The 27,617-nt window shown below is 48.5% G+C and overlaps 1 protein-coding gene across 5 annotated transcripts in view; it reads right to left on the reverse strand.

Annotated features, from left to right (window-relative positions):
• Positions 1–27,617, reverse strand: part of TRAF5 (TNF receptor associated factor 5) — a 46,409-nt gene that overhangs the window by 11,585 nt on the left and 7,207 nt on the right. The window contains exons 2-7 of one of the 5 annotated variants that reach the window (XM_055583039.1): positions 7,133–7,351; positions 6,340–6,397; positions 4,478–4,579; positions 1,743–1,907; positions 1,045–1,122; positions 629–703 (exon numbers count right to left, since the gene is read on the reverse strand). In XM_055583039.1, the coding sequence (XP_055439014.1) occupies positions 629–703; positions 1,045–1,122; positions 1,743–1,907; positions 4,478–4,579; positions 6,340–6,397; positions 7,133–7,350 (696 nt within the window). In that variant the 5' untranslated portion in view covers position 7,351. The remainder of the gene's footprint in view (positions 1–628; positions 704–1,044; positions 1,123–1,742; positions 1,908–4,477; positions 4,580–6,339; positions 6,398–7,132; positions 7,352–27,617) is intronic. The other 4 variants (XM_055583041.1, XM_055583040.1, XM_055583043.1 and 1 more) reach the window with 4 other exon arrangements.

The following is a 27,617-nucleotide window of genomic DNA, read 5'->3' on the forward strand; positions in this document are numbered from 1 at the left end:
ATTTATAAATGTGTAACTTTATCATATGTATGTTATACGGAAAAAAACATAGTGTATATAAGGTTTGGTACTATGGTTTCAGACATCCATCGAGGCTCTTGGAATCTATCCTTCATAGACAAGATATATTTGTTGTGTATGTGTGTTTGTGTACGTGTGTGATCATTGCATACTTATGAAAGGATATCTGTGAAATAAATTCCTAGCAGTAAAATTGCAAGGTCAATGTGTCAGGTCATATTTTTATTTTCACAGATATAAGCAAACCTCAAAAAGTAGGTATTATAAATTTTATGTATATATAAACTAATTGTTGTGTTTCTCTGGAGAACCCTAATACAATTGCCAGTCTTTTTTTTTTATTCCATATATAGTTATTATAAAACATTGGCTATATTCCTTGTGTGCATTATATATATACTTGTAGCTTATTAATTTTATACATAGTAGCTTGTATTTCTTAATTCCCTACTCTCATCTTCCCTCTCCCTACTGGTAACCACTAGTTATTGCCAGTCTTACAGTTTCACAGACACTGAATGTCCTGCATCCTGAATGGAATCAGAGTAAAATGAACTCGACAAATGAATAATACAGCAGAAGGTAGACAGACACAGTCACTCCATACCTTTACAGCACAGCCATAGTTCTTAAAAGGACAGTCTTGTTCAGCTTCAGGACACACGGCCAGGTGTTCATCCACCTGTGAAATAGACAGCCTCAGGCTGTAGAAATGCATCCTGACTCTCCAGCTACCTGGTATAACTGCAGTCAGCAGGGAGCCAAGGGTAGCTTGAGGAGAAAACAGGAAACAGAAGGCAAAAAAGCCAAGCTGAGGCTGCGGCCAGGAGAGCTAACATGGAAACGGAGAATTCTCAGGGAGAAGAATCCTCAGGGAGAAGGTGAGGGAAGACAAAACCATGGTCATCACGAGGATAAGGTAAGCCTCGGGCCCCCACCTATGGGATTTTATCAAACACACACTGTAATGATTACTGAAACTTTATCTTACATAAAATCACTGAGAGAATTATTTACACTTACCTCAGTTCTTGGAATGGTCTGCAAACACTTGTTGGGACAAGATACTGGGTAGTCAGGACACAAGTTCTCCTCGTGATTCTGAAGCAATGAAAGGGTGCTGAAATAAAGCCAACCTGGCTTCGAAAGGCTCCCTGTATGCCCTCAGAGTGTGTGCACATATAACCCCTTGGGGACCTATGCAATGTGGCTCATCCTCTACAAGAAGGTACAGCCTAGCAGCAAAAAGGTTCCTGATGGTTGTTTTCTCAGTATAAATGAATTCAGTTTTCCAATTATTCCAAAGAAGGTCAGAGGTCATGGGGCTGACAGAGGACAGACGATGCACGTCACTGACATGGCTCCTTGGGCACATGTAAAAGGTACCCACACTTTCTTCTTACGCCTGCATCCTGCCTCGCCAGTTGTCAGAGCATCCTGAGGACAAAGAGTGTGGTCCCCTCCTTGTGACTCAGCTAATAGTGTCGCTCCTGGCCCACTCACACTCAGCAGGTAATCAAACAGCATTTTTGCCAATGATACATGAAAAGAGTCCTACCAAGAAGGCTTTCAGCTTTTTATAGAGCCCTCAGATAAGTTATTCTTTAGGCCTCTTTCTGCACAAAAATAAATTCAGAAAAGTGCTTCTGGTACCCCATCTGATTCACTGTGACCACTCAGGCAGATTTCAGTCCCATAAAGATGCCTTTTTTTTTTTTTACCTGTAGATTGATGACTACCACATCCTTTTTGCAATAAAGGCATTTTTCCTCTCGAAACTGGCAGTATGCGCTCAGATGCTCTTTCAGATCTTTGCGAAGGACTGGCTCCCGACAGTTTTCATTAGAGCACTGCACAGGCTGGAACAGGCAGTGCTGAAGGTGGTCCTGCAACAGGCAACCACAGGCCAGTGGGGCACTGAGCAGGGCACTGGGAAGGGGAGCAGCTGCGAGGCCTGGGGAGGGTGGAGGTGGGGAGGACCTCGGGGCAGCAGGAGGACAGCTGGGAGGGCTGGCGGGGGAACCACCTGCTGCCTCTGCTGAGGACAGGGCATGGAGAGGGCTGTCTGCATGGAGGCTGCGAAAGCCAGCCTGGTCTGGAGGACAGGGCTTCGAATACGGGTGATGAAGTAAGCATGCTGAGTTTATCTTAGATCATCTACTAACCTGCTCACGTTCTCAGGTTAGTCCTTGAACATCCTCCTTAGCGCTGCCAATTAATTTACCAGCTCCTCAAGGTCATTTCTTTTTTCGCCCTCCATGCCCACCCCCAGCACCAAGTCCAAATCTCTGCACTCTGTTGTTGTTTAGTCACTCAGTTGTGTCCAACTCTTTGCGACCCTGTGGCCTGTAGCCGGCCAGGCTCCTCTGCCCATGGGGATTCTCCAGGCAAGAACACTGGAGTGGGTTGCCATGCCCTTCTCCAGGGGATCTTCCCTATCCAGGGATCAAACCTGCATCCCGAGCATTGGTAGGTGTTTTCTTTACTGCTGAGCCAACAGGGAAGCACCGGGTGGTAAAAGCTGAAACAGAGGGCTGAGAGGGAAGAAGAGAAGGCCAGCTCCTAAGTAAGTGAAGGAAGGGGAAGGACTGGAGGAAGGAAAGAGAGGGACAGGGAGCTGTCCCAGAAGCAGTAAAGCAGAGCAGTGAGAGGAATTCAGGAATCAGAATCCCAGGCCCAGGAGAAGCTTGGGTCAGCCTTGTCAAGTGGGGAGACATTCTTAACCAGCACTTTAGAAAATGATGACATGGACAACGTTCGGTCCAGTGTTGTTCATGTTACAGACTTTTACAAGCAGGCAAGTCTTAACAAGACCTGGGGATAACACTGCAAGTTCCTGTGATGCTGACAAGGTGTGAAAATCCTAGTGGGCTTGTTCCCTATCACAAGATCCTTTAAAACAGGGCTGACAAGCTACAGCCCTTGGGCCAAACCTGGCCCACTACTTGTTTCTGTAAATAAGGTGTAACTGAGAACACCAACAAGTATTTCTTCCCATGTTGGCTATGGCTGCTTTCCCTCCAAGATGGGAGAGTCAGGCAGCTGTGACAGACACTGGCTGGCAAAGTTTAAAATATTTTCTATCTGGCTCCTGAGAGAAAGTTTGCTGACCCCTCTTCTGAAAGAAAAAAAAAGGGGGGGGGGCACATAGTTTTTCTACAGGAGGTAAATAAACATTATGGCTATTCTCCTTTGCCTCTAGTAATGACAGTGACAGCTGAACTCTACATCTTCTCCAAAATTCACGGGTGCTACCCCTCTGCTGTCACCAAAACAGTCAACATTCATCAAGACTCTGCACCCTGTGAAATCCTACAGCTTACCACACAGGTGACGGAGAACAGGGAGTAAAAGGAAATATTAATATGAAAGAAACAGGTGAAGAGAAACCATCCACTATTCTCCAGAAGGTGATGATCTGGTCACGAGAGCTGACCAATGGCCATTTGAGCCTCATTTCCTTCTCAGGCTTAATGACAACCAAGTTGGTCAAGGGACCCTACTATTGGACCTGACTATCAAAACAAGTGGTGAGGGACTGTCTCAGGAAAACGCAAAAACCTTTCGAGAACTTCCAAAGAAATTCTTGGGTTAACAGGGAAATCATCTACATATTTCTGAGCTCAGTGCCTGGGGGGTTGGAGGAATGCTGGGGAAAGGACTGAATCACTAGAAATACATTCCACAGCGTGGTATGGGAGGGTGGGAGGGGAAACTTGCCGCAGTCTCCAAGCAGTTCCCTGGAAGCTAGAGATGTCTGCCTCACATTCATTCATGGCGTGACGGAACCTGACCTGGGCCTGCTCTGGCAAAGCTGTGTTTCCTGCTTCCCGTTTAACGGCTTTCTGCTGATGGATGGGAGAGTAACAGAGGGCAGTTTCATCTGAAAGGAACTTGACAACCCGTCACCTCCCCTATACCTTGCTTGTCCACATCTCTTACCCACGCTTCACCTTCACACTGCATCCCAGCTCTGTTCTGGTCTGCGTCATCTTCCTTTAGATCATAACTTCTAAGAGAGCAGGGCCCATAGCAGCCAGGAAACACCCACCCCAGCACCTGCAATGCTTCCAGGCAGGGGACTCCTTACAACTATGTCTTTCTGCAGTCATGCCCTGGAATCCCAAGTCCTTCACAGTTTTCCAAAATGACGTGTCCTTGGCTTGACCATTTCTTTTGCCCAGCATGTGCAATTCTCTTTTGAATCAATGAACCCTGACCTGTAATTCAAGGTCTAGCACACATTGGTATGTTCTCCATGTGTTCCATACAAAATGAATCTCTTCTTGTAGCCCTTGGCATGCTACACTGTAGCCAACTGTATTGCTAGACAAAAATTTTCTGAGGGCCACCCACCAAAACCATGTACCACGCTTAGCCCAGGAACTGACACATAAAAATGTGTTCAGTACATGACACTGGAAAATGGCAGACACTGTTCATGAGTAATACCAACCTGGTATCGTCCCAGAATAATCTTGGCATTACATCTGGGAGCATTTTTGCAAAACACATACAAATTGAGGACTTCCCTTTTGCAGCAATTGTCTTTAAACACCTAAAAGATAAACATGATAGATTCACACACTCCAAAGCTTTAGAGCAACATGAAGGAATCTATTATTAATTTGGTCTTCAGTTCATCTCAAAAGTTGGGTGGAAACTTCCAGTCAGTGGTTGGAATGGAAATACCAGATTCGCCACCATATAAGAAAAGACCATCTCAGATACATCTGACAGGCCACCAGACATACAAGCCAGGTAATTCAATGCTTACTGCAGTAGGCTGAAGCTGGGGGAAATCTGGTGGTGAACTTGACCCCACATGCTCAAAGGTCAGGAGGTGGGGCTGTGGATGGGGGCGATGCTTTCCGCTTCCTGTCCCAGGGTAAACGTTGTATTAGTCATCAGGTGGTATCACTGAAGCTCTGCTGACTTATGTTTCAGCACAAGCCAGGGGCTGGCAAACTTTCTCCATAAAGGGTCAGGGAGTAAATTATTTTCAGCTTTGTCAGCCACATTGCGATGTCCTCTGTTGACACTATTCAGCCTGCTATACACAATACTTAAGTGAATGGGCATGCCTGTGTTCCGATAAGATGTTATTTACGGGCACAAATGTGAATTTCATATGATTTTCACATGTTACAGAACATTGTTCTTTTGATTTATAAATTTTTACTTTGAAATAGACTCACAAGAAGTTGCAAAAAATAGTACAGAGTTCCTGTGTACCTTTCTTTTGATTTTTTTCAATGATTTAAAAATATAAAAGCCATTCTTAGCTCACAGGCCATACAAAAACAGGTGGCAGGCTGGATCAGTCCCAACAAATCCCACATTGTAGTATGCCAAGCCCTGGCTAGTGGGTGAGGCAGACACAAGTACAGCTAGGCTTATGGAAAATGAATTATAAGAGCAAAGAGAAGGCACACATACCTTTACTAAAAAGACAAATAACCCACTTAAAAAAATGGGCAAAGGATTTGAATAGAAATCTCTACAAAGAAGTTATCCAATCAGCCAAGCACATGAAATAATGCTCCATGTCATCAAATACTAGAGCATCAAAACCACGAGGTATCTCTTCATAACCACTGCTGCTGCTGCTGCTGCTAAGTCGCTTCAGTCGTGTCCGACTCTGTGTGACCCCATAGACGGCAGCCCACCAGGCTTCCCTGACCCTGGGATTCTCCAGGCAAGAACACTGGAGTGGGCTGCCATTTCCTTCTCCTTATAACCACTAGGAAGGCTATAATAAAAAAGATGGATCACAACAAATTTTGTCAGGGATTTAGAGAAATTAGGAACTCTCACACCTTGCTGGAAAGAATACTGCTTTGGAAAACAACCTAGCAGTTCCTCAGAATGTTAAACATAGAGTTATCACGTGACCCAGTCATTCCGCTCCTAGGCACACACCCCAGAAACATGCACACTTTAAAGGCAAATTTTACGGCATATGCATTGTATCTCAATAAAGCTATTGTTACACTTAATAAAAGAAAGTTTGAGAGACTAAACAGATGAGAAAGTGAATTGCAGGAAATAGGATGTTTCATTTCTGCAAGCAACTCACAGTAACTGGAGCTCGGATAGAAAGAGGGTAAAGAGGATGTGGGTAAAAAGACCTGGGGATTCAGTAAGGACCCAAAACTCCTCTCTCGAACAGGGGTGGGAGTAGGGTCCAACCTGACCACACAACAGAAGAATCTGGACTCCAAGGAAGGGTCCCCCTCCTGCTCTCTTGCTCCAACTCCTCTGTCCAGTTCAACCCAGGACACTGACTACTCCATCCCAAACCAGGGATCGTCTTACCTCCTGAGACTTGATCACCTCCTTATCTACAGGGCAGAGTGGGACTGCGTCCAGTTCTCTGTAAAGAAAAGTCAAAATGAAGCCAGAGTTAAGGGTTGACCTCAACAACCTTTCTAAGAGCAGCCCCAGCACTCCAGCCACACTTGACCCCTTGAAGTTCCCCCTGAGCAGGCCAGGCCCCATCTTTACTCATGCTGTTCCCTCTTTCCAGAAGGGGCCCTCTAGTACCTCAACTTCAGCACCTCCTCAGTGAAAGTCCTGAAAGTCCCATTCATCCTGCAGGATGTGAGTCCAAGAGGGAGTCCCGCAGACAGTCAAGTGTTCTCTGCCAACGTTCCCTTGGCGGTCCTATGCTATCACACTGTACCACCACCTGTCTCCTCCACTAGAATAGAAGATTCTAGAGGGTCCTGTTTCACACTGAACCTCTAACTCTTCACCTCTGTGCCCTGCCTCAAGGCAGGGGAAGGTCAGGGCGCCTACAAGAAAGACCCTCTTGGGAGACAGGTCCTTCCCCGTGTAGACTGTGCACCGAGGTTGGCCCTCGCGTGCAAAACAGGTGTGGTCTGAATTTTAAGAAAAGGTGACGATCAATAGGATAGTGGGAGAAAATGAAGGTTATACTCCTCAGGCTCTCAGAGAAGGGCCCTGGGAAAGCCCGTCCCCATATTTGTGGTTCTGTGGGCAACCACAGCAATTCCCGAAACCCTGATCTTAGTTGAGTGGCCACAGATGGACACTCCTGGGAACACCCTGGCCGCTTCTGGCCGGAGCGGAGGCCCCGCCGGCTCACCTCAGGGACAGGATGCATTGGTGGCAGAAGCGGTGCCCACAGCCCGTCTGGTGGGGGTTGTGAAGCACTGAGTGGCAGAAGGCACACTTGTAGCGCTCTTCCAACCGCTCCACAAACTGGTACTCCGCGTCGGGCTCGAAGTCCAAGGAAATGGAGTTGCCAGAATTCTGGCGGGTGAAACCACAGGGCACTCCTCCTTGCTCCTCAAAATAGGCCATCCTGGGGGTCAGAAGAGAAGGAAAACTCAGTGTACGAGCCATCAAAACCACCAGAGCCATCGGGTGTTTTAATTATTTGTTCCCTAATTGGTGAACATCACCCACAGGGTCCTTCTGTCGTGACTGTGGAACAGTGACAACCTCCTGCCACTGGAGGGCTCCCACAGAAGGGAGCTAGATGGCTTTGGGGTGCTCGGGTGGGAGTCTAAACCAGATGACTTCGAGCAGGGTTGTAAGAGACTTCAGCTCTTTGTCCATCACAGAGCTAAATTATCCTTCCATGGGGCTACATGCTTGGACAAAATATAGCCAAGTGTTAACTACATTCTGAATAAACTCATTATGGATTTTGCTTCCACTCAGTTGAGAAAACTGAAACAAATGTTGTGTTAACAAGCAAGAACCTTGCATGCCAATATATTTCTTGCAAAATATATAGATATATCACCACCACCAAGCCATACCGTTTCTCACCTGAGCTGAATAAAAGCCCATTAACTGCTTTTCCTTCCAATCTATTCTCCATACTATAGCCAGGGTGATAGTTTCCCAAAAACACTATGAGGGAAGGTTATCTCTTTTCATCATTCTGTAGCTTCCCAGGGCTTTTACGTTAAAGCCCACAATGCAAAGCATACTCCTCACTCAGTAGCTTCCTGGGTGTTCCCTCCCCTTGCTTCATGACTCCAGCCACACAGGCTTTCTTTCTAATATATCATGCTGTCTCTAGGCCCAGGGCCTTTGCACAAGCTGTTGCCTCTGTGCGTCCCCCCATCCCCTTCCATTCCTCTTCACTTAGTTAACTCACATTCGTGTTTCAAATTTCATTTCAAGTTTCATATTCTCAGGTAAGCTTTCTCTTCTTCCCCTAATCTGTTAGGAGGCCAATTCACTAGGCTGTAAAACACTTAAAGCTTCCATGGAGTAGCTGGAGGTATGAGTAAAGGTATGTGTGAGGGGTGGAATTCTTGCTATATAATCCTACTGAATTTTTGAACATGAATATATTACCTATCCAAAAATTTAAAAATATACAAAACCAAAACGCTATTCACCCACTGTTGTATCTATCATAGAACTAGGTTCTTTCCCTTCAGAGCAATGCTTGATTTGAGACTGGATATGCATTTGTGTGGTTATTTTATTTATATCTATGGTCCTCTGTGACAAACAGATAGCATCTGGTCTTGCTCACTGTTGCATTTCCAGCCCATAGCACCAAGCCAGGCGTGGAGAACAACTCAGCTATTTGCTGAGTTAATATTATTGCATAGAATTTTTTTCAAAACCTTCAACAGGGCAGCTATAAGCAGTGTCGGCCTCTAACACAGTGATTCTTTTTTTTGGTGGGGTGGGGGAGTAATAGAGGAGGGAAATTAAGAGGTACAAACTTCCAGTTACAAAAATAAATGAGTCATATCACAGTGATTCTTAACCTTTTCTGAGCAAGGACTCCCCCCACCTTTGAAAATCTGATGAAAACTCTAGACCCTTCTACCTATGAAATAGCACAGACACCTCACACCTGGACCTTTAAGGACCCTGGGGACCCCCACTTGTGGTCCCCAGGTTGACAAGAGCTCTGCCTGCCCGGCATGCTGCTCCACTTGGCCCAGTGCCAGGAGTGATGCTCTCTGCGTCTGCAAATGGTGAGAGTACGGGTGGTCCTTGGTGAAAGGACAGGAGTGACGTCCTTCTGTGCGGTTGTGGTACAGGAAGGCCTGGCCTTCAGGCTTGCTTGCTTTGGCCTGTTCTCGGGATCCCTCATGAGTCTCCTTTAGCGGATGAGGTCAGCTGGGCCTGGGAGCAGCTGTGTGTGGCCTGACCACATCGGTGGGAGAGGAGCAGCCCTACTCAACCTTCAGCTCTGCCCAGGTCAGCCACGGGCCTGTCCCACAGCTGCCGTGGTCTGAAGTTGGGCTGTGGCCCCGCCAAATGGAGCAGAGAAAGCAACTGACCTCTTTCAGCAAATCAAGCTTTCTCTCTGGACAAGCTTGGCAGACCAGGGGATTTTTTTTTTTTTTCTCCCACTTATCCTGGGGTTTAAGACCAAAGTTCCACCTTTCTCCTCTCTGTATGTGTTTCCTACAGAACTTCAAGGGTGGCAGGTGAGCAGACCAAGATGTGGTTGTTCCCCTTTTAACGTGGTTTACTCTTGAGATTTAACAAAATTTTAGTTATGAAGATAAAGAAGCACAGACCTTGATCTACACACATGACCTGATAACCAAGACTGGAGAACCTATCCCAACTGCCCTGACCTGCCCTGGGTCATCTAGTCCCAAGCAGGAGGACAGCTCGCATTCTCTGCCCCTGGAGGACACTCTCTCAAGACCAGACTCATGTCTGAGTCACAAAGCATCTAAATTTGGGCCCTCACAGAGATACCCTAGAGCAGCAGGCCTGTTTAACTCCAGAACAAGGCAGGAGGATGTACAAAACACAGTTAGGGTTCCCCTCCACCACATTCTCTCCTCTTTCTTAGCACAAGAATCTAATGCACTCATCTGTGTGTCTGTCCATCTTTCTCTATTTTCCACTCAATTTTGTTAGGAACCCAAAGCCACTCCACAAAATAAAATCCCTTAAGAAATTTGAAGACACCAAAGAGATTTTGCTTATGTGGGTTATATATATTAATATTTACCATATTTGAGCTTAAAATTGAGAAACTAAAAAAAACTCTTTATTAATTAATTCACTTTAAGATAACACATGTATACCTGTGGCAGATTCATTTTGATATTTGGCAAAACTAATACAACTATGTAAAGTTTAAAAATAAAATAAAATTTAAAATTTAAAAAAATTAAAAAAAATAAAATAAAGACTGTGTTTTTTCCAAAAAAAAAAAAAAAAAGATAACAGTGGGATTTCCCTGTTGGCTCAGATGGTAAAGAATCCGCCTGCAATGCAGGAGACCTGGGTTCAATCCCTGGGTGGGGAAGATCCCCTGGAGAAGGGAATGGCTTCCCTGGTGGCTCAGTGGTATAGAACTTGCCTGCTAATGCAGGAGACATAAGAGATGTGGGTTTGATCCCTGGGTTGGGAAGATCCCCTGGAGGAGGGCATGGCAACCCACTCCAGTATTCTTGCCTTGAGAACCCCATGGACAGAGAGACCTGGCGGGCTGCAGTCCACAGGGTCACAAAGAGTTGGACACGACTGAAGTGACTTAGCACCCAAGCACACAAGATAATAATGAGCCAGCTACATGTTAACATAAATCATATTTTTATGAAAAATAATCATTTTCCAAAAGAAAAAAATTAGAAGAGTGGCATTTAAAAAAATATATTTTTGCACATCTCTGTTTGGGCTTAAGAGAAGATAGCTGGATATTCATATCTACTCTGCATTCAGTGTTGCATTATCACATGTCACGTAGCTTCTGCACACTCATAAAAGGAGAGTAAAAATGGAAAATGACATCTTAGTATTATTATGCAGACAATTTGCCTATGCAGATCCCCTGAAAGGGTCTCAGGGAGCTCCAGGCAATGGTGTAAATGCCAAACATCTGCTCTCCGTGGGGTAAAGTTGCAAGTGAAAGTTGTCAATTCTATGCCAAAACATACCTGAATGAGGTACGAGCCCATTGGCTGTAGGAAGCCCACGTCGTAGGAACAGCCGCTCCAGCACCCTCAGGGCCCCTGAAATCCACTTTGGGGACCACTGCTCTATCAGGCTGCCCGGTGGCCTGCCCCTTGTCAGTCTTTATTCCGACAGGCCCAGCATGTGACGCTCACAGATAGTCTCCTTCCACCTGCTGAATGGCCCACAGAGGACCACACTCACCCTACCACTGTGTGTCTGGCCCGGCCCTGGTCAGTATGCCTAGGTCATCCACTGACCTTGTTCACTTTCCAAGATGTTGTCTTGTCCAATATATGTCCTTAAGCAATCAAATTTTCATCTCATTAGACACACAAAAAAATAAGCACTTGTGTTCTGCTATACAATAAGGACTTGCGATGTTTCAGGGCAATGTTCTTAGCCAAGCAGAACCAAGCAGTAAATTTTCCCAGGGCAGGGTCTGTCTCCTTCCTCTGAAGCTCCATCAGGCCTGTGACTCAGCTCCAAAAATGGAACCGATGCACTGTGCTCGCTGACGTTAGAGAGCCCCAGTAATAGAACTATAAAGGCTGATGTTTCTTTGTCTAACAAATACATTTCTCTCACCACTTCAACATTTCCAGCTGGTACTCTGTTATTCCTAGGAGGTTATTTAGTGGAAATGAGTAAGAGCTCCGTTTTATTAAAATCTTTCCCCTCTGGGTATAATAGCTTATGTAACAGGAACAGCCAAAGATTTCAGTTCTTATAAATAAGAAAAAAAAATCATCAAAATTACTTTTAGAGCTTGTATATCTCCTTACTGCAGTAAACAGTGCCTTATTCCTGCCATCAATGGAATTATAATGGTCCTCCTACTAAAGAGTTATTAACTCAAACCAAAAAAGAGAAGCGAAAATGACACCCCATCTGCTCCCTAAGAACTCATACTGAGTTCCTTTTAAATGTTATTTTCAAGCTTCATAAACTGATGCATCTTTTAGATGAGAATTTTCTAGAAATTCCAAAGAACGTCTGTGATGTCGCTGTTTAAATTATTTCCTCCCTCTTCCCCTTCCTCCCTTCCCTCCTTTCTTCCTTTCTTAAAACACTTTGTCATGCACTTTAATATCTGGTAGATCCCGGGCCTCAACTTGACCCCACTGTTCTTCTTCACTTAGATATTTCTTCTTATTCATTTTTGGGGAACACATAATAAATAAACTAACATTCTGAAACAGCATTTGGCTTTTAGTTAGAATCAAAAGGGCACAAGTCTAGCAGAATTCAGTCTCCGGTGTAACAAAAAAATAGGAAGGCTGTGTCTGTCCACACTATCTCCACACTCTCCCAGCATATCATATAGATTAATGAAGGTTTGGAAAACTCAGGAATGCTTCTATATATCATGTTTTACTTCGTAATACATAAGCCCAGGAACTGTCTTCAGGGTTTTCAATTTCTGATCATTGAAAATTCAAGATCAAATCCCAGAGTGAAAAGGGCACTGGACCAGAGACCTGGGCTCAAGCCCTGCTCCGCCACTCACTTGCTGTGACACGCGGGGAGACATCCCAGGGCTTCCTTGTTTGTACATGCCTGCATGGACTCAGCACCTACGTGCCCCAGAACACGTAGACCTGTGACAACACGTCTGCCCTTGAGGGTCTCCAAGAGGAGCAGCGGAAATCAGACCCGGGAATGATACATGACAACACTTTGGAGGCAAGTCCCATCAAGAGAGATTTAAACAAGCTGCTGGAGCCCAGGTAAGGGGTAGCCCATGTGAGTGATGTGGCATCACACACCACTTTCTGAGGTGTGTGATGATTCCAGAGAGAAGAAAACATCCCCACTGGTCTTGCAGGAGGAGGAGGCATTTTCTAAAACGAAGTAGATAGAACCATTTCCCAGAGGGTATCACAAAGTTTTGGAGCAGTTTAATGATTAACTGTAGCTGAACTTGGAATCAGGGGAACACACCATTCACCTGCCTGTTGGCTCTCAGATCCACCCTCTGCCCTGGTCTGCACTGTGAAGAGAGCTGGCCCCCCAAAACACTGTTTGCAGGGTTCCCTGGCTTCTGGCTCGGTTCAGCCAAGGCGAGACACTGGCAGGAGACTGCAGGGTGGGAGGAATGGAGACGTAGACGGTTGTCCCCTCATGCCTCGGTGCTGGGCAGCATCTCAACAGTGACTGGGCTCCTCCGCGGCTTTCATCCCCACCAATGGCCGCCCTCTCTGTGGACGAGCTCCAGCAGGCAGGTCCCCAGCTCCTAAGCTCTGGAAACACCATCTCCTCTCTTCGTCCCGTCCGTTCTAGAGCGGGTGGGCAGCTTCCCGCCGTGAGTCCTCTTAGAGGGGCCTCACTCCAGGCTCCGTGTGGCTTCCCAGTTTCGCCGTCCTCCTTTGTGGAGCCGTTTCCTGTGTAACCAAATCCCCTTCCGGGAGCGCGTCGCGAGTCGCCTGTGAGAGGCGTGTGGTGAGGGGCCAGGGCACGCCGTGAAGGCTGAGGGCGTGCCGGTAAGGAGTCCGGGTTTTCACTCTTTGAGGCGATGACAGACACAGAAGACAGGCCCAGGCGGGGAGCTGAGGGGAAGAAGCACCACCACAAGCCAAAGGAGGATGACGATGGCCTGATCTAAGGCAGGGGCGGAGAGGAGCCATGTTCGTGAAGCGTTTCTGAGAGAAAATGCTAGATTCCGAAACGGGTCTGATGGAAGGGCTGCGGGAGAGGACACGGAGGAGGACCCGCGGGTTCCAGTGTGGAGGACCAAGTGACGAGGGCACCAATGAGACAGGATGCCGGACGGAAGCAGAGCAAGTGGAGAATGTGGGGAGAGGCAGAGCCAGGGCCAGCCTCAGGGCAACGGGGATGACTCAGACCAGCCGACCGCTAACGTCTCTTCCACCATCAACTACATGGTTCCGAGGAATGGCCACATTTTCTTTGGGCTAAGGATAATTGTTTTAGAATTGCACAAGGCTATATATATATATATATATATATATACACACACATACACCTTTGGTTTCTTTTTTTTTTTTTTTTTATCTTGGCTGTCATTTTTGTCATGACATTTGACATAACAGGTTTATAACTATGTCAGGAACACAGGATCTGGAGAGATAAGACATCCCAGAGCAATAGCCGTGGGGGAGCTCCAGGAAGCTAGTGCGGGAGTCTGCAGTCTGGTCCTGCCCAAGCACAGCCCCTGCTCCCTACTTGGGACCGTTTATTTATTATTCTTGGCTGTGCTGGGTCTTTGTCGCTGCATGGAGGTCTCTCTGCCCATGGAGGCAACTGCTCCATAAAGGGCTTTTCTTCTTCCTCTTTTGCCGCCTCCTCCTTCCTCCTCCTCTTCCTCTTCTTTTTCCTTTGGTTTTTAGTTCTTGTCGTTTAATTTCCCTGCTAGTCACTCTTCTTCCTGGAAGAGCAGCATCTCAGAACACAAGGGCCAGAAAGTGGGGCTACTCTTCAGTCGTGATGTGCGGGCTTCTCATTGCCAGGGCTCCTCTTGTCATGGAGCACAGGCTCTAGCTTGCGGCTCCCGGGCCCTCGAGCACAGGCTCAGTAGTTCGGGTGCACGGGCTTAGTTGCTCTGCGCCATGTGGGATCTTTCCAGATGGAGGATGGAACCTATGTCTCCGGCATTGGCAGGCAGATTCTTCACCACTGAGCCAGCAGGGAAGCCCCCTGTTTGAGATTTAATAGGTGCTGCTTCCCCCCAAGATAACCCCCATTCAGCTGGTGTGACCCCCCCCCCACCTCTCTTTGAGATCCCTAGAACCAATGACTGGATTTGACAACAATTCCCAGGGGCCAGGGATGGTTGTTAAATGTACCTCGGTGCCTCGGGGAGCGGGGTGGTCTGGGGAAGGTGGGAGAGGCCTGCAGCCCCTCCTGAGGCCCCTTTGTAAGACAGGGTTCTGAGAGTTGAGACACTGCTTCCTGTGGGAGGTGAGACCTGCAGGCCTGGGTGACAAGATGGGGGCACAAAGGCTGGCCAGGAGCCAGGGTGGTCCCTGAACCGTGGGCAGCAGATGGTAGCACCACACTAGCCCATGAAGCTGCCAGTCACAGGATGGGCTGCTGGACAGCAAACTGCCCGTTTCTCAGCTCTGCTCAGGCCTCCCCGTGACCATGAGAAGCCAACCCTCTGAGGGGCACATTTGGCAACAGGGGGCAGGTGCAAATAAATACCTTATTTCCCCAAACCCACCCGAGACCCAGCGACGGGTCCTGGGCTTAAGTTAAGGGAGGGGAGATGGCGGTTAGTGCTGAGGAAAAGTTAAAATGTGGACTCCCAAGATGGGGTGACTCAGGGACATGCCAGAACTTGTGCCCTGGACAGTGATCTAATAGAATATAGCCACAGCAGGGACAGCCAGACACCCACCCGTGGGAGGACAGGCGGTCCGCTTTCTCAACGCCACATCTGACCCTTGAATTCTGAGATACTGCTCTTCCAGGAAGAAGGGTGACAAGCAGGAAAATTAAAACAACAACAATAACTAAAAACCAAACAAAAAAGAAGAGGAAGAGGAGGAGGGAGGAGGAGGCGGCAAAAGAGGAAGACGAAAAAGAAAAGCCCTTATGGAGCATGCTGCCTCCACGGGGACGGAACCGAGATGGGCCCCAAGCTGTCCCCAAAGCCTCTGTCTGCAACGGCCCAGAAATCTGCTTCTTCTGAAGGCAAAAGCCCTCAAGACTACCGCCAGGTCTCTGCTCCAACCTGCCACCTTCTCTGCCTCTCCGCTGTTCCCACAACTTAACACAACTGCACCACCACCGTGTGACCTCTGGGACAGACTGGGTTTCTTTGTTTTTAAAGATTTATCTATTCATCTATTTATGGGTGTGCTGCATCTTCAATGTTATGTGCAGGCTTTTCTCTAGTTGCGGTGGGTGGGGGCTACTCTCTAGCTGTGGTGTGTGGGCTTCTCATTGTGGTGGCTTCTTTTGTGGAACTCAGGTTCTAGGGCTTGAGGGCTTCAGTAGTTGTAGCTTCCAGGGTCTAGAGCACAGGCTCAATAGTTGTGGCTCACGTATGAGCTTAGTTGCTCCCAGGCATGTGGGAATCTTCCTGGACCAGGGATGGAAGCCATGTCCCCTGCATTGGTAGGAAGACTCTTAACCACTGGACCACCAGGGAAGCCCAGACTGGGTTTATTTTCATTAACCTTGAACCATGAAGGTTAGACCCAGAAGAACAGCCTTGGAGAAATGCAGGCAAAGCGAGGTCTTTTTCCATCAGGTCTAACAGGATGGGAAACCACACAGGAGACCACATAGGAAGCAGGTGACTCCTGCCTGATGACACATGACAACTGGTCCCCAACCCGAGCCGTCCACCCACAGGATGGCCGGCTCTGATGTCACAGAGGCAGAAGGACAGTGTCTTTTCTTTTCCTTATACTTTTGCAGAAGAGGCTTTTCTTGGATGCAGGATGAAGGATGACGTGGGCACAGTTTTAATTCCTTTGAAGAGAAGTGTGATTTCTCTCCAAGTTGTCAGGAAACCTCTGGTTCCTTATTTTCCTGGCAGAGCAGCAGAGCACCGTTGGTGGAGAGAAGCGGGTGGTCAGGGGCTGAAGGGCACTCCCACCTGGCTCCTGGTTCTAAGGCAGCTGCTGCTTTCATATCAAGTCTCTCTCAGGGAAGCCTTGAAGGGAACTCTCTCTCCTGCTCAGAACCATCCAGAGTCTACCTGCTCCAGGTGATGCTGCAGGAGACCTTTGGGATGTGCTTGCTCAGAAGTTAGAACAAGAGGAGAAAGGACCGCTGATCTTCCCACAAGAGCTTCCTTTAGAAGAAACTTTGACTCAGGGATCCTCAGCTTCAGCTCCATGTCCATTGCTGTCCCCACTTCTAGGTCTGGGGTCCGCTTGATGAGCTGCTGGGGGAGGGGGCTGTCCTCATTAGTCTCCAGGCCCCAGAGTCAGCCAAGAGAGCACACAGAGCCCTCCATCAATGGTTCCTTTTCTGAAGGCACGCCTTCCTTCAGGTGAGAAGACAACTACCTCAGCCCATGGAGACTTGCCTAAATATTCCCCAAACCTTCCTATGTTCTTCTCCTCTTCTCACGTTTCCTTACTCACCTGTTTGCTGTGAATGGACTTGGCTTTTTCCCTTGTAGCTCAAGTCGGTAAAGAGTCTGCCTGCAATGCAGGAGACCCGGGTTCGATCCCTGGGTTGAGATGATCTCCTGGAGAAGGAAAGGCAATCCACTCCAGCATTCTTGCCTGGAGAATCCCATGGACAGAGGAGCCTGGCAGGCTACAGTTCATGGGGTTGCAAGAGTCGGACACAATTTAGCGATTCCACCACAAGTACCCACATTACTACCCCCATGCGCTCACCCAGAAGTGAAAGTGATTAGTATAAGTCTGACGACAGAGTCCTGTGAGCCCACCTCTCCCCCCATGTCCTCTACTCTCCCCCCACACCCCGCTTCAGTCAGCCCTCTTACTAAGACCTTGATAATCTTGTGGGTGGGCACAGCTCATTGCTGACTCACCTTCCCATGCATGCACCAAGGTGGGTTTTCCAGAGACCACACCCCCCCTCCCACCCCACAGGGTGCTGCCCCTTCTCCTCTGGGACCCTTGACTAAGCTCACTGCTTCTCCTCTACCCTTTCTGTTGCAATTTTCTCATGTCTCCATTTCATCCTCCAAACACATTTTCCTCCTCACTTCACCCAATGCACCCTTTTGAATTCCTGGTTACACTGGAAGATCTCCCACTAAACACGGTCAATCAGTCACTTGTAAATCATGCTTTTGCTGAGAAACCACTACATGCAGACACTGATGGGGAAAAAGAAATGTAGCATGGGGCGGGGAGGAATCCTCACACCAGCACCACCACCTCATGGCAGGGAGCGGTCTCCAGGCTACTCAGCAACCAGCCCAGCAACACCAGCACCAGCCACCTTCTCCCCTCCCTTCCCCTCCCAACTCCAGAGCCGTCCCTTCAGACCCGTGTCCCTCCTCAGACCTCATCCACCCACTACCCTCCCTCTGCTCTTGAACAAGCGGGGGGCCCAAATCACCCGGGTGTCGGGCCCTACTACGTAAGCGGTTTGGAAAAGCACGTTGTGTTCAGTTGGTGATCTAAACTCTAAACCATAACCACAGAATCAGACCTGCCACCTGGCCTCTCCCAACCTGGAGCCCTCTTGCCCTTTATGTGGCATTTGGCACTTCCTTCTCAGAACTCCCCTGGGGACACTGTATTTTTGCTTCCCCTCCCACCCCAGACCACACCTCCGGGTGGCTCCCTGCAGGGCTCACCCTCCGCCCTTAGTTCCTGCCACAACTCCCACCTCTCCTCATTTGAAAGGCTCCCCCATCCTCAGCCAGACTGTACTTCCGAGTGTGGGTGAGGGTCCCTGCTTCAGCGAGTCACTGGGCTACCATCTCAGACTTAGCTCTCTCTCTCTCCCTTCCTGATGGTCCTTTTTCTCCTAAAGACAGGCAGGCAGAGCACATGCTCTCAGAAAGTGATGGAGACTTCCAGCGGCCCCACGAGCGAAGCGACACGGGAGCTTGGGAACAAAGCCAAAGAAGAGCAGTTCAGATTTTAGCGTGGGACTTCAAAGCATGTTGAAGTGAGGACTGGGACAGGTCCTACCCTCCATGGCCTAAGGGTTCTCTAAGGAAAGAGGAGAGACTGGGACCACGGCTCGTCAGGCTACAGAACAGACATGCCAAGAAGGATCCAGAAACCCTGACCTGACCTTTCAGTGACTTTTAGCTACCAAAGGCCAACCTCATTTGAGCTGGGCCTCAGCTTCCCACAAAGCTCACGCACATCTGCCATTGTGTTCAGTTCGTATCTCCAAAGCTGACCACAGACCAGTGACATTCTGTCAGCTGCCAAAAGCGCCCAGAGCTCTGGGAGAGTCTGTGGCTGGGGCATGAGTCAATGGCCTGGGAGAGGCAGACAGGCAATCCCCGCCTGACCAGTGGTCTGGGGAGGAAGCAGATGGGACCAAAGGTGGTCCTCTTGGCCCAGCTCCAGGGAGAGAAGCTTCCCGAGGCCCACTACCCCAGGTGCTCAGCCCATACATGGGCAGGCAGCCTAGAGTCCCCTCAGTTCAATGCTTGATGTCAGGCTATTGGGACCTATGGGCTTGATCAGGACGACAGAGAGGGGAAGTGGGTGGGGAGCCTGGAAAGGGGACCCAAGAGAAGAAGACAGAATCTGAAGAGTGTCTTCCCACAACTGAGCCAGTCAGCTGTGGAGGGTACTTAAGGGTTATCAGATGAACAAAAGTGTCACAGTTTTTCAGAAACAGCGAACCTGTCGAACCAAATGTCAGGAAGAAACATCGATACATAAAGGATGGTATAGAGGAACTGGTCTGGTTAAACAAGGCATGTTGGGTTTCCTACAGTCTACACCCCTCTGACAGCTCTTTCTGTAATCAGTCGTAGGGGTTCCACAGTTTGATCTTTTTTTCAAGTTAATAATACCTTACCTGCACAAGGACTTTGCAGTTTGTACTTTCACAAACAAGATCACACCCAGTCCTCATACGAACCCCATGGGGGAAATCACAGTCATGTTTCTGATGAAGTACTTGAGGCCCCAAGTTGTGAAGTACCTATGCCCCCAAATTACACAGCCAACATGTGATGCAGTGAGAATCTGAATCTAGGCTTTCTGCCTCCAAATCCAGTGCTGTTTACTTCATGTCATGGCTGGAAGAAAAGGTATCACATCCCACCTGGTACCAAAAAGGAGGTGTGGAATGACAGGCAGTGCAGCCTGATGGTTAGAGACCAGCTCTGGAATCAGACCACTGGGGTCCAACCTCTTCTGCCATTCACTTACCTATGTCACCTTTTCTTCATCTAGAAAATAGGACACTAAAGGCACCTGCCGTTAAGGCTAACTCTAATCCTGAGTTAGGATTAGATGTGTTGATCCACATAAATTACCAGCACACAGTGTCTGGCACAAAAATAAACACTTCATATCCATGTCTGTCCATTCTTCACTCCTGGCCAGCATTTATTCAGTGCCTGCTGCATGCAGAGGTCTGAATCTCATTCTATTGTGGGGAAGGGTGCAGTGGGACAGGACCCCAAGTTCCTATTTCCAAGGGGTTTTCAATTCAGTGGGGAGCATACCTAGGTGCAAAGCATAGCAACAGTTTCCAGAGTGGCTCGGTCCCTGGATGCTCTGCTAAGAATGTGCCCTGGGACATGATCAAAATGTTGGCTTGGGGAATTCCCTGGTGGTCCTGTGGCTAAGACTCCGTGCTCCCAATGCAGAAGGCCTGGGTTCGATCCCCGGTCAGGGAACTAGATCCCACATGCTACAACTAAGACCCAGCACAACCAAATAAATAAAATATTAAAAAAAATACTGGCTTGGACACCATACCCCAGAGAAACAGACCTTTGTTTCGGGGGCCCATTTGTTACAATAATTTGTGCTGTGTTTAATCGCTCAGTCATGTCCAACTCTTTGCAATCCCACGGACTGTAGCCCACCAGGCTCCTCTGTCCACAGGGATTCTCCAGGCAAGAACAGGGTTGCCATGCCCTCCTCCAAGGAATCTTCCCAACCCAGGGATCAAGCCCAGGTCTCCCGCATTGCAGGCGGATTCTTTACTGTCTGAGCAGCCAGGGAAGCCCAAGAATACTGAAGTGGGATTCTCCAAGGGGAAATTCAGGGATTGAACCATCATCTCTTATGTCTCCTGCATTGGCAGGCAGGTTCTTTACCACTAGCGCCACCTAAGGAAATCCACAGTAGTTTAGAGTTCCCTAACATGTTTCAGAATCAGGATCCCTCCGTAGTACCCAGAAGTCTGTCTTTTTGACAAGTTCCCGGGCTCGATTCTAGCTCATTACAGTGTGACATGTGCCGGCTTCCAGATCACCTTCTCCTTGCTGGCCCTGCCTCACTGCCCCACCTCTCGGGCAGCTGGCCTGGTGCTGTCCCTCTCCATCTACACTGGTGCTCTTGTGAGCTCATCGGGGCTCAGAGGTCATCTAAGGCTGACAATTTCCTGGTTCCTATCTGCAGGCTGGGTCCCCGTCCTGAATATGAGTCATCCCGAATGCCTAGTCCAGAGCTCCACATTTATTCATTAAGCATCTCAAACGTGAGACATCTGGCCTTCCTCCGTCCCCATCCAGCTGGCTCCTCCCACTACCTTCCCCCAGCTCAGTACGGGCACCACCAATCCCCCTGAAGCTTGGACCAAGAGCTGTGAAGTCATCCTTGGCTCCTCCCACTCTCCATCCCACAACACCAAATCCTATTGGCTGTTCCTCCAAACGTATCTACCCATGTCGCATTACTGTCAGCATAACCATCCCGGTCTAAGTCACCGTCATCCCCACTGGATACAGCCCTTGTCCCCTGGCTGGTCTCTTCCTCTGCCTCTGTCCCTTCACAGTGTGTTCACAACCCAGCAGTCAGAGTCAGATATATGTCCCTCCTCTGCCCCAAGGACTCCATCTCACTCAGGGTGTGAGCCGGTGTCCTCAGAGTCCTGTGACCTGGTCTCCATTCTCCGTCTCCATTTCCCAGGACACACTCCAGTCGCATGAGCCTGGCTCTCTCTTGACTGGCAGATGCGCCTCCTGCATGCTATCCCCCTGCTGGAACACTTGCACCCCCGACCCCTGAATAGCGCATTCCTCACTTCCCTGCTCGAACATGAGCTCACAGGAAAGGACTTCGCAACCCACCTGGAATCATAACATCCCAGCAGCCCCCTAGCCTGCTGCATTCCTCCCCAAAGCACTTATTACCATGCAGCATGCCAGGTGCTTGCTCCTTTACTACCTTCCTGCCAGAATATAAGCTCTGTGAGGGCGGGAATGTTTCTTCTGCCTCCGGGAATGTTTCTTCTGCTTCTGAAGGTAAGCAATACTTAGAACAAGGCACATGTTGGGCGATCAGTAAGAACTCACGGGAAGACTGAACAACAGCCTCAAGAGTTTCTGGAGGAGGCAGGACAGGCTCTCTCCCACTGAGCATGCTTCCCAGGGCCTGACACTCCGTTCTGAGTCCTGGCAGTCTACCGGTCACAGCTGGAGAAGGCAAAGCTGGCCGATGATGGGCACTTGGTGGGCAGTGGGGTAGTGGGAATGAGGAGGTGGGTGGAAGATTAGAGCCTCAATGGTGCTCCTCGGTCCCACCAGCATGAAGCAGCCCCTGGGTAGGCAGACAGGTACGTGGGACGGAGGGAAAATGCTGAGAAGGACGTTCTTGTTTTTGTTTATTCAAAAAATAGGTATGGGGTCCTCACCGAGGCATCTCACAAGGTTCTAGAGATTCAAAATCACGTTGGCTTGAGTCCTTCACCAGAGACTTCTTTCAGGAGAACAGGTCACAGGGCTCTGGGCCAGCTTGCCTTTCAGCTCACTCTCTTGTTTCCAACATCTGTTGCAAACCTCTCTTCTCTCCAAAGACCTTGATCACATCTCCCTCCATCTCACCGGGAAACTTCCCTTCCTACTGCACAGAAAACAGACGTCTTCCGACCAGAGCTACCTCCACTTCCTGCCACTGAGCAGAGCCTGCACACTCTGTCCCCCTGTGTGGGTGGAGGGGGGCTGCTCCGCGGCCCACACACCCTCGCAGAGGCGGCGTCTGCACCAGGCTCTCCTCATGCCCGAGACTTCAGCCTCCTCCCTTCAGCCTCTCTTGTTCAGCTGCCTCCTTCCTTAGCACTCACACAAGCACAGGTCTCTTCTCAGAGGCAAGCCACCCTCCAAGTTCCCACTCTCACATTTGCCTAAGAAGCTCGAGCTTGCCTTCCCCTCCCAGCCAAACCTCCTGACACTGCCCCCGCCCACCCTACCTCATGCAGTGGAGTGACCATCCCCACTGGCCTCTGGTCAAACAGATCCATCCAATCCTCAGCCCACTCGGGCCTGGCTTACACCCCCACCAAGCACACCAAGCTGCTCTCACCCAGGGCCCAGGGACTTCCGGGTCACTTAAGCCAGTAGTCAATTTCCCATCTTTATCTCAGCTGGCTTCCCAGCTACATCAGATATTAGTGACCCCAACCCCCACCCTCACCCCAAATGCACACTTTAAAACACTCTTTCCCTTTAGCATCCCCGAAACCACAGTGTCCTGCCATCAAAGACCACAAACAAACTAACCACTCCCCAGTGTCCCCACTGCGTCTGGACCCACATGGGTTACTGCCCACCTGGCGTCTCCTTTGCAGTGTTTCACAGGCACCCCAGCGCCAACACACCTAAAATGGTACCGATGTCTCCTCTCTGCAGGGCTCCGTCTCCATGAAGGGCCACTTTTTATCCTGCTGTTGTGGCCAGACAACTGGAATCATCCCTGGCAGCGCCTTCTCTCCTCCTCCAACACCCAGTTCACACCACCCTCCCATCTGCACCGGTCTCCTGCTATGGGCCTCCCCTCGTAAAGCGGGTCTACCCTACTTACCGCTCCCCGCCCCCCGCCCCCAGGTATCCCCCACACAGCAGCCTGACTGGCCTTTGAAAAAGTCAAGGTGTTCTTACTCCCACAGACTTTCCACCGACTCCCATCACTCTCACGGTTCCAAACCCTTCATGGAGCTAACCACGGCCCCGCCCACTTCTCCAGGGCATCTCCCTCCCCACCCCTTATTCTCCAGCCTCTCTGGCTTTTTTTTTTTTTTTTTTGCCATTCCTCACAGGAGTGGAGACCCTTCTTTCCCCCAGCCCTCATCCTAAGACTGGTCTCCCTTCGCTCACGCTCTTGCCTCTGCTCTGGAAACATCCCTTCCCCGACCCCCACCTCTCACTGAACTCGAGTCATCCGAGCCCAGCTTAAGCCTCGCTATGCAGCGAAGCCTCACAGGCCCCTTCAGCCAGCTTGGCCCCCTTCTTCCTCAGCACAAGCCCATCATCACACTGTACTTCTCCTTCATAGCACTTCTGAGTATGCTCATTTTTAAGGTGATTATCTGTTCAATATCAGTTTGTATCCATACACGGAAAGCAGGGCTGGGACTGTGTCTCGAGCAAGCACTCGAATATCTGAGTAAATGAACAGCTGCCCCTTTGGGTGCCTGCAATGTGCTAGATACTGTGGCTAGCTGCTTCCTTTGGGTTGTTGCACGTACTCTGCACAGCAGCCCGGTGAAGGATAGGGCACTACTTTCATGACTCATGCTCACCTTTTACAGATCAGGTCCTGAAGCTCAGGGAGCTCGAAGAGCGTGATCAGGGTGACACAGCTGCCGACTGCCGGGCCGGGACTCAACCTCAGGCTTGTCTCCTATCAAAGCCACTGCTCCACGCTTCCCACCGTGGTCACTCACAGCCCTGGACATAGCAGGCGCTCAACCAAGCAGGGTGGATACCTACTAAGTCATCGCACTTGATGACACCCTCAGCAGAGGGAAAAGGCACCTGGGCACTCTCCACAGATCAAGGTCTGTGGAGAGAAGAGAGGTTTGCAACACTCACAGTCACCCTGGAAATCTACAAACAAGAACTACGACTCTCCTTTTCCAGATAGGAAAATGAAGTTTGCGGGATCCAAAGGGTCACCCAGCAGTAGGTGGCCATGTTGGGCTCAAACCCAGGTCTTCTGGCCCCTCACATAGGGGGATTCTCTCTGTAGCATAATTATAGTTAGGCACTGAGGTGGGATTAGTTAGGGACTGATGCTGAAGCTGAAACTCCAGAACTTTGGCCACCTAAAGCAAAGACCTGACTCCTTGGAAGAGACCCTGATGCTGGGAAATATTGAAGGCAGGAGGAGAAGCGGACAACAGAGGATGAGATGGTCAGATGGCATCACCTACTCAATGCACATGAATTTGAGTAAGCTTCGGGAGTTGGTGATGGACAGGGAAGCCTGGCATGCTACAGTCCATGGTATCGCAAAGAGTTGGACAAAACTAAGTGACTGAACTGACTGAGGTGGGATTGTGCAGGGAAGCTGGGCAGGAAGGGGTTAAGATAGTAGGGCTGCAACTGCCACCCCTAGAGAGCCCTTGCCTGATGTCTGGGAAGGTGGATTTGGGGTGGGCTCTCCGCACCCTGAGTTGCTCGTGGTACCTAAACTGTGCAAACAATATGGTTTGGGTTGAACATCTGCTGTTTTTGTTGCTGTGTTTTTTGTTTTTTCCTGGAAGTCTGGGATTTTCAGTGTATGCTATGCAGAAGGTGCCTATATGACCAGTCTCCAGTAAAATCGAGGGATGCTGAGTCTCCAATGAGCTTTCCCAATAGATGACATTTCACAGGTGTTACCACAATTCACAGTCCAGGATGAATTAAGCATGTCCTGTGTGACTTCACTGGGGGAGGACACTTGGAAGCACACACCTAGTCTTCTCCAGACTTTGTCCCAGGTGCCTTTTCCCTCTGCTGATTTTGTTTTGCATCCTTTCAATGTGAAAAGCCTTAGCTGTATGACTATTCGCTGAATCCTGTGAGTCCTCCTATTATATTATTGAACCTGGGCATGGTCTTGGGGGCCAGCCTTTCTAATGAGAAACAAATTTTGAGTTTTCTTTGAAAAGAGTGAAAGAGGCATGAAATAGTAGATTAAAACAGGAGGCATTCCAGGCAGGAGAAATGATATGAAGAAAGTTAGGAACAGATAAGTCAGGTATAGAAGGCTGTCAACTACAAACAGGTGCTTGCCAAGGGCATTTGCCATCTACCTCTGCGGAGTCTGAACCTTGTGCTGCTGCAGCTGTTGACCTTCACCACACCCTGAAGGCAGATCAGGGTGGAGAGTGAAGCACTCTGTGCTCCAGGGAAACTGGTGGAACAGATCTTTGGTTACTGTTCAGTCTCTAAAGTCCCATCTAACTCTTTGTGACCCCGTGGACTGTCGCATGCCAGGCTTCCCTGTCCTTCACTATCTCCCAGAGTTGGCTCAAATTTATATCTTTTGAGTCGGTGATGCTATCTAACCATCTCATCTTCTGCCGCCCCCTCCCTCCTCTTGCACTCAATCTTTCCCAGCATCAGGGTCTTTTCCAATGAGTCAGTTCTTCACATCAGGTGGCCACAGTACTGGAGTTTCAGCTTCAACATCAATCCTTCCAATGAATATTCAGGGTTGATTTTCTTTAGGATTGACTGATTTGATCTCCTGGTTGTCCAAGGGACTCTCAAGTGTCTTCACCAGCACCACAATTTGAAAGCATCAATTCTTTGGTGCTCAGCCTTCTTTATGGCCCAACTCTCACATCTGTACATGATAACTGGAAAAACCATACCTTTGACTAGATGGACCTTTGTTGGCAAAGTGATGACTTTGTTTTTTAATACATTGTCTACGTTTGTCATAGCTTTCCTTCCAAGGAGCAACTGTCTTTTAATTTTGTGGCTGCAGCCTCTGTCTGCAGTGATTTTGGAGCCCAAGAAAATAAAGTCTGTCCCTGTTTGCACTGTTTTCCCTTCTATTTGCCATGAAGTGATGGGACCAGATGTCATGATCTTAGTTTTTTTTTGATATTGAGTTTTAAGCCAGTTTTTTCACCCTTCTTTCTCACCTTCATCAAGAGGAACTAAAGTTCCTCTTCTCTTTCTACCATTAGAGTGGTATCATCTGCATATCTGAGGTTATTGATATTTCTCCTGGCAATCTTCATTCCAGCTTGTGATTCATCCAGCCCGGCATTTCGCATGATGTACTCTGCATATAAGTTAAATAAACAGGGTGACAATATACAGCCTTGACGTACTCCTTTCCCAATTTGGAACCAGTCCATTTGTCCCATGTCCAGATCTAACTGTTGCTTCTTGACCTACATTCAGGAGGCAGGTAAGGTGGTTTGGTATTCCCATCACTTTAAGAATTTTCCAGTTTGTTGTGATCCACACAGTCAAAGGCTTTAGTGTAGTCAATGAAGCAGAAGTACATGTTTTTCTGGGAATCCCTTGCTATCTACAATCCAACAGATGTTGGCAATTTGATCTCTGGTTCCTCTGCCTTTTCTAAACCCAGCTTGTACATCTAGAAGTTCTCTGTTCACATACTGTTGAAACCTAGCTTGAAGGATTTTGAGCATAACCTTACTAGCATGCAAAATGAGAGCAACTGTATGATACTTTGAACATTCTTTGGCATTGTCCTTCTTTGGAATTGGAATTAAAACCGACCTTTTCCAGTCTTGTGGCCACTGCTGACTATTCCAAATTTGCTGGCATATTGAGTGCAGTATTTCAACAGACTCATCTTTTAGGATTTTAAATAGCTCAGCTGGAATTCCATCACCTCCACTAGCTTTGTTTGTAGTAATGCTTCCTAAAGCCCACTTGACTTCACACTCCAGGACATCTGGCTCTAAGTGAGTGATCACACCATTGTGGTTATTCTGGTCATTAAGACCTTTTTCATATAGTTTTTCTGTGTATTCTTGCCACCTCTTCTTAATCTCTTCTGCTTATGTTAGGTTCTTATCATCTCTGTCCTTTATTGTGCCCATCCTTACATGAAATGTTCCCTTGATAGCTCTAATTTTCTTGAAGACATCTCGAGTCATTCCCATTCTATTGCTTTCCTCTATTTCTTTGTATTGTTCATTTGTGAAGGCTTTCTTATCTCTTCTTCCTATTGTCTGGAACTCTGCATTCAGTTGGGTATATCTTTCCCTTTCTCCCTTGCTTTTTGCTTCTCTTCTTTTCTCAGCTATTTGTAAAGCCTCCTCAGACAACCACTTTGCCTTCTTGCATTTCTTTTTCTTTGGGATGGTTTTGG

This window comes from Bubalus kerabau, chromosome 5, assembly GCF_029407905.1.
Source record: "Bubalus kerabau isolate K-KA32 ecotype Philippines breed swamp buffalo chromosome 5, PCC_UOA_SB_1v2, whole genome shotgun sequence".
NCBI classification, from domain to species: domain Eukaryota; kingdom Metazoa; phylum Chordata; class Mammalia; order Artiodactyla; family Bovidae; genus Bubalus; species Bubalus kerabau.